Raw genomic sequence first — 7,006 nt, 5'->3', positions numbered from 1 at the left:
ATTCCAGCCATTACAATTAGTCCATCCTCCTATAGCTCCTCCCTCCGGACTTCTCTGAGATAGACATGGCTTTAAATTTGTAGGTGGCTTAATGTACCCTGTCCTGCGGCTCAATTTACCCAATACCAGGGGTAAGTTGTGCAAAGAGAAAACAAGCTATGTTTTCCAAACTGTAACGTTTACATGAATTCTGAATTTCCAGGGATACATCATGAAATATATGTAGCCTAGATATCATTGTTAGAAAGATTATTATATTTCCCTTGACAGAGTGATGCTAAATGTAAAAAATGGCTCAATTTACCCCACTTTCCCCTAGATTGCACTCGGTGGGTGGGATAGATTGTGATAGCGAATGATGTCTGGCAAACCTATAGGGGCACTCTTCAAAAAAGCACAGTCCTAGATTGCACCTCAGGGAACGAGGAGGACTTTGGTGCAGCTTTCAGTCGCAAGATTCTTTCTATTATCAGTCCGTGCTCAGTCTTGCAAGGGAATACATCAGCTCCTCGACTCTCCTTGCCGTTTGGGTTTAAGGCAGAAATCCAGGTTGGTGAACTTTGTATCTATATTTTTCAGCTTTTGTATGTTGTTGTTTTTATTCTGGAGAAAATAAGAGAACATATAGAGCAAGCTGTTGTGGTAAATTGGAGAATGAAGAATAGAGAATGGAGAAAGAGTTGGATAAGCTATCCTTTGTTCTCTTTTGTTCATGTATTTGCATTCCTACCGGTGCGTGCTAGATTTTCAGATTCAACATCTTCGAGCCATGATTTGCGTTTTATTATGTGGATGTTCCAAGGACTCCTGGCTGGGATTTTAACAATTTGTCTGCGCTATGAGGCGTAGAAAAAAATTATCCAGAAGCATCAGGGTGACAGGGCTGTGTGCCCAAATCAATTGATGTAATATATTTTTTTTAAAGTGCAGAATAAGATGACAAATCAAGATTCAAGCTTAATATAAAAAATACAAACATATTTTCCATCGTGCCTCTACACGCCTGTGGAGCCCCACTAGACCGTATGGCTACATTAACGAACAGGGTAGATAGAGTGGAGTAGCGGTGTGTAAATGTGGTTGGGGGGATGGAGTCACTGCGCTTGTGCCTTCACTGTCGATAATATATCGGTTAAAATAATGACTTATATTTCTTCTATAATGACACACATCAAAGACTGCCATCCATCCAAACGATACAAGTTATACTTTTTACAATCAGGTGGGTTTTACAGTTAACTTCATTCTGTAGCAGGCTAGGATGCACGTCTCTCAGTGCCTTGCTATGGCAACAGGAGTTGTACAATTCTCTGCGCATTTTCTTTCGTCGTAATTAAAGTGTCTTTAGTCAGATTTGAGTAATTGGTTTATCCCTCACACCCCTAAACTGGTACTGTTTCATCCCCTCGCGGATAAGTCTCATGTACTTCCCCAATATGTGACAATTGTCATGTGCTTTTGGCAGATGTATATTGAAATCTCATTTTGAAATGTCTGAAGGTTTTTCTTTCAATGTGTTTGTATAGGCAAATGTCATGTAAACCGATTCAATTAATCGAGTCAAACACATGAAATAACCCCCGAAATTAACTTAATTCGCATGCTATAGCGACCCTCAAATATGGACAGTGATTGGGAGGAATATGAAAGCCTGTTTATCCCAATAGTTTAGTGGAGGGGAACAATCGCTGCTCTGATATCAGCATGGATTTAGCTGGTTGGCCTACCGGCGCTGGCCTGGCGCATGGCTCCCTCTGTCTGCATCCCTTCTTGATTGTCCCAATGCAGTACTATGGACAGCTCCTATTATGATCACGCCCGTGTGTGCTGCAGTTAAAATAAATATGCAATATGACAGTCGCTCTCTCACCCATCTGACGATAAAGCCTAATTAGATTCAACTATGTTTGTGACATTTTGGATATTGTCAAAAGAAGTACCTGCGGAACATGTCATAGTCTATTGCTACGTTCATACTTAGTTTTGCCTCAAAGAATAGTATTTTTTTGAGAACCGACTGCATGTTAAGCATTTTCCACCTTTTGGCTTCACTTGATACTGTATGTCAGGCAGAAGAACCTGTAACCTATAATGCCTGTTTTGTATATCCATTCCAATGGTACATACTGATTTCTTTGACAGCCAGCCTACTATTATTTTAAGGATTAATTTAGTACTATTATCACCAAACATATATCTCAGATAACATTTAATTCCCAGTTCTCGGTTTTCTGATAGAGTTAAGGGAAGTTGAGGAATGTTGAAATCAGCTCTTCCACTTACAAGCATGGCAATGGAATAAGATAAACACTATTTTGTGAATGAGACCAATGTGATAACCCTACACACATACTTAAGCAAATAGTTTAGCTATATGTTTTTGTCATCAGTGGATGATGCATGGTACTAACTCAGAATACTACTACTCAGTATTATACCATGGCATTGTTGAATAGTCATTTGTGATTTGCTTGAAGGGCATTCTAGAGCATGCCTTTTTTCCCTTTAGAAACTGGGTGGTTTGAGCCCTGAATGCTGATTGGTTGACATCCGTGGTATATCAGACTGTATACCATTGGTATGACAAAGCATGTATTTTTACTGTTCCAATAATGTTGGCGACCAGTTTATAATAGCAGTAAGGCACCTCTGGGTTTGTGATACATGGCCAATATACCATGGCTACGGGCTGTATCCAGGCACAATGCGCTGTGTTGTGTAAAGGAACAGAGCGTATCATGGTATATTGGACATATACCACACCCCCTCAGTCATTATTGCTTAAATAACACACAGGTATTTTTGCATGGTAGAATTCAATGGCTATCATACATTTTTGACATGTTTAGTTTGGGCTGGTTTTGAATGCAAAAGTCACATTTAAAACAGTATTGGTATTGTTGAATTTGATTTTCATAATAGCAAGCTAGGTCTGATGGTTTAGCTGATGGTTTAACCATGGCAACATACTGTAGCTATCTAGTAAACTTGCTAGCTCGCTACTTCAGTGATGTTGAACACATTTGTACTTGCAAATTAACACCTTTCTAGTAGCATGGTATAGCCATGATATAAAAGGCATGGTATGAAAGGGATAATCAACTCTGGGTTCTATGCATACTCTGGAAAAGAATGCATCTCTGTGGAAGGTCAGTTCCACTCCGTTGGCGCGTTGTGGAACACACCTTCCACATCATTCATTATTTTACATAGAACGCATAGCCCCTCGTTGATGATCCCTTACTTAATTCCCACACTTTAGTGGTTGCAAGTAACAGGAGTGTGCAGAACACGAGTTTGTGGTCTGTAAAATAATATGTTATCTTATCAAGGTACCCTGGCCTGAATCTTATCTAACCCTTGCACTAAACGATAGACCAAATCCAGACCATAGCCCCAAAAAATGTATCACCAAGCTGTAGTTTTCAAAATACCATGGCATTGTTCAATAGTCGTTCCTGATTGGCTTGAAGGGCATCCCACGTCGTTCATTACTTTCCACAGAATGAATAACCCCTCGTTGATTATCCCTTACTTATTTACAGTGCACTAGATAGTTATACACCCCCCCCCTCTCCTACTCTCCCTCACTCTGTTTCTTTTGGTTTGCTTGCAGTCATTTTAGATGTCCTGACAACAAGTGCTCAATAGGTTCCCAAAACCTATAGCTAAAAGCATTTGTGTTTTTGTCCATATTCTGTGAACTCAAGTCCCCCTTCCTCCTCTAACTGTGCCTCTAACCTGCTATTCTAAAAGTATACCAGTGGGAATAAGTGTACAACTAAAACAGACCATTATAGGGCAACAGTAGAATGGGAGGCTCACTTGGCACATAATAACATAACCTAAGACTCCAGAGAGGGTATCTTGTCCTGTGGTTTATACAAGAGCACTGGATAGTTTAGAACTTGGAGTAGTTCCCATGCAATGGTCATTTGTCTTTTAGCCAATAGTATTTGGAAGAGTGTGGTTTCCAGATTGAAATGCCTTCCCCCTTTAAAGCCTGACTGAGTGATTTCTCGGAGACAGGAGGCAGGATTGCAATGCCCTGCATTTTCTTTAGCTTTAACTTGGTATTGAGGTTTGTGGTAATTAAAGGAAATTAATATATGCTATACATACATTTTCAAATGCAACAACCTGTCACACTTGTTAAGTCATTCTGATTTTATTATTCACTTTTAGGAGACACCATGGGAGGCAAGCTGAGCAAGCGGAAGAAGGGGTACGATGTCAGCGACCCAAAGGACAAGAAGGAGGAGATTACTGTGGCTGCTGCGAGTGCCGTTGAGGCCGTGACCCATGTTGTGGAGAGCAAAGCACCAGCTCCGGTCGCTGAGTTGGCAGCGAAGACTGCTCCTAAGGTGTCTGCTGCGGTGGAGGGAGCAGTGGAGTCGACAGTGGTGGCCATCACAGAAGCGACAGAAGAGGCACTGTCAGCTATAGAGGCTGTGGCCAAGGGGGCCACAGCAGAGCCAGCGGCTGTACCAGATGAACCCGTGGCAGCACCGGCAGAACCAGCGCCAGCAGCAGAAGAACCAGCGGCTTCAGAAGAACCAGCCACAGCACCAGAGGACCCAGCGCCAGCTGTAGCACCAGAAGAACCTGCAGCCCCAGAAAAGCCAGTGGCGGCACCGGAAGAACCTGCGCCAGCAGCAGAAGAACCGGTGGCTTCAAGAGAACCAGCTGAAGCACCAGAGGACCCAGTGCCAGCTGTAGCACCAGAAGAACCTGCAGCCTCAGAAGAGCCAGTGGCAGCACCGGAAGAACCTGCAGCAGTAGCAGAGGAACCAGCCGCAGCTCCAGAAGAGCCCGTGGCAGCTCCAGAAGAGCCCGTGACAGCACCGGAAGAACCTGCAGCAGCTGAGGAACCAGCAGCATCACCAGAGGAACCTGCAGCAGCACCAGAGGAACCTGCAGCAGCAACAGATAAAACAGAGGCACCGGAAGAACCAGCGACACTAAAGGAACCAGCGGCTGCACCAAAAGAGCCTGCAGTGGAAGAGCCTGTACCAGAAGAGCCTGTACCAGAAGAGCCTGCAACAGCACCAAAAGAACCTGCACCAGAAGAGCCTGCAGCAGCACCAAAAGAGCCTGCAGTGGAAGAGCCTGTACCAGAAGAGCCTGTACCAGAAGAGCCTGCAACAGCACCAAAAGAACCTGCACCAGAAGAGCCTGCAGTAGCCCAAAAACAACCTGCACCAGAAGAGCCTGCAGCAGCACCAAAAGAGCCTGCAGTGGAAGAGCCTCCATCAGAAGAGTCTGCGGCAGCACCAAAAGAACCTGCACCAGAGGAGCCTGAGGCAGCACCAAAAGAGCCTGCACCAGAAGAGCCTGTGGCAGCCTCTGTGAAGCTAGCTGCAGCACCAGAAAAGGCTTCTGAGGCTACAGAACAAGCCACAGAGGTGACAGCCGAGATTACAGACACTACAGAACCAGAGCCTGCCGCTCCAGAGCCTGAAACAGAGACTGTTACAGGGAAGGCCCCAGAAACTGAGGCTGTGGTCAAGGCACCAGTAGAGGCAGAAGCAGCTTCACCCGCCCTGGAGGAGGAGCCTGCATCAGTTGCAGAAGCCGTGTCAGAGTCAGCCACAGAGGCAGCCGCAGAGCCAGAGGCAGATTCCATCCCACAACCAGCCGCTGAAGAGCTCCCCCTACCTGTAGAAGAATCCGTAGCAGAGCTTGAATCTGAAGCTGCTGATGCAGTAACTGAAGCAGCAGAGCCAGACGCTGCCGACATCGCAGAACCCATCCCGGAGATCATCATTTCAGAATCTGCTGCACCTGCTGCTGCAGAGGAGGCTGCACCCGCTGAGCAAGAGGAGGCTGTGCTGGACAACAAGGAAGTTGTTTCCTCAGTGGAGGCTACTGCTGAGCCTTCTGCCCCTGAGGTCAATGGGGAGTGTCAGGAGCAGGCGATCGAGCCGGCTGCCGTGTCTGCCCCGGAGCCACAGCAAAAGGAATGTGTCAATGGCATTGACAAGCCAGAGGATGCCGTTGAGGTGCAAAGTTACTGCGAATTAAAAAAGAACTTGAACCTGCCTGGCGACATCCAGATTCCTGAGGCAATCGGTGAGGCAATAAGTCAGGCTGTAGACTTGGTCTGAAGCTAATATAAATGTGATGTACCTAATGATCCGAAAAAACCTCCAACACAAGCTTCTGAAGATAAATATAAAAATGTCTGTTGTGGCAAACGAGTTTCCGATTAACCAAAAGGAAATACAACCACTCAAGTGTAGAGAGGGGGAGTGAGATACATGTAGGAAGAGATGTGAGACATGGATGCAGTGTGCCCCACTGAGTCTTTGTGCCCCACATGTCATTGTAGAGGGGCAGCCTGTGTTTGCAGCATTTGTGGTGAGATGAAAGCCAGATTTGAGGGATGAGTATAGGAAAACTGGACAACAGAGCAAAGAAACGGAATGAATAGTCTTGTCTTTGTGTGTGAGGCTGATGAATATTAAAAATGTTTTTTTGGAATAGCATTCAATAGTGATCTAATTTAGACTTTCACATATCCTTTCCTTAACTATATGAAAAAATAATGGATGAAAAGTTTTGGCCTTTTATAGTGGTGCAAACATTGAGGAATGTTCATTGATGGCTTGGAGAATAAAAAAAGACTGTTATACCTGATTGTTCTTTTGTTCTTCTATATCAATTAGGCAAAAGTCATTTGACATAAAGCCTTATTGTATAATGACGAGTCATTTTAGTCAATTTTAACATGTTACAATTATTTCAACCGTATTTTAAGACACCTTTATGATTGACTATAATAAGTAACCCTTAGTAAACCCTAGGTGCAAAAAATTGACATCTTTTAAAACTGAAATCAGTCCATTGCTTTATTGTTGTTGGCTGATCGATTGAGTGCACCAGTATCAGCAGTAGGAGACAGTATCTACAGAACATCATTCATTTCAAACTTCTACAGTTATGTACAGACCAGGTTTCTTTTGGGTTAGGGGTCGCCTGATTGTATTACCTTTAGAACAACGTC

At 44.2% G+C, this 7,006-nt stretch overlaps 1 protein-coding gene across 1 annotated transcript; it reads left to right on the top strand.

Moving 5' to 3' along the window:
- Positions 1-393: 393 nt before the first annotated feature.
- LOC124033152 (proteoglycan 4-like) lies at positions 394-6,634 on the top strand. The gene is made up of 2 exons (XM_046345111.1): positions 394-549; positions 4,186-6,634. Exon 2 carries the CDS (start codon positions 4,194-4,196, stop codon positions 6,105-6,107), a length of 1,914 nt encoding a protein of 637 aa, XP_046201067.1. The 5' UTR covers positions 394-549; positions 4,186-4,193; the 3' UTR covers positions 6,108-6,634.
- Positions 6,635-7,006: the final 372 nt, after the last annotated feature.

Source organism: Oncorhynchus gorbuscha, linkage group LG04, assembly GCF_021184085.1.
Source record: "Oncorhynchus gorbuscha isolate QuinsamMale2020 ecotype Even-year linkage group LG04, OgorEven_v1.0, whole genome shotgun sequence".
NCBI classification, from domain to species: Eukaryota; Metazoa; Chordata; class Actinopteri; order Salmoniformes; family Salmonidae; genus Oncorhynchus; species Oncorhynchus gorbuscha.
This window is presented reverse-complemented; position numbering and strand designations above follow the sequence as displayed.

What these genes read in the sequence shown, in the direction of transcription:
- LOC124033152 (XM_046345111.1), top strand. Translation starts at nt 4,194, where the DNA reads ATGGGAGGCAAGCTGAGCAAGCGGAAGAAGGGGTACGATGTCAGCGAC.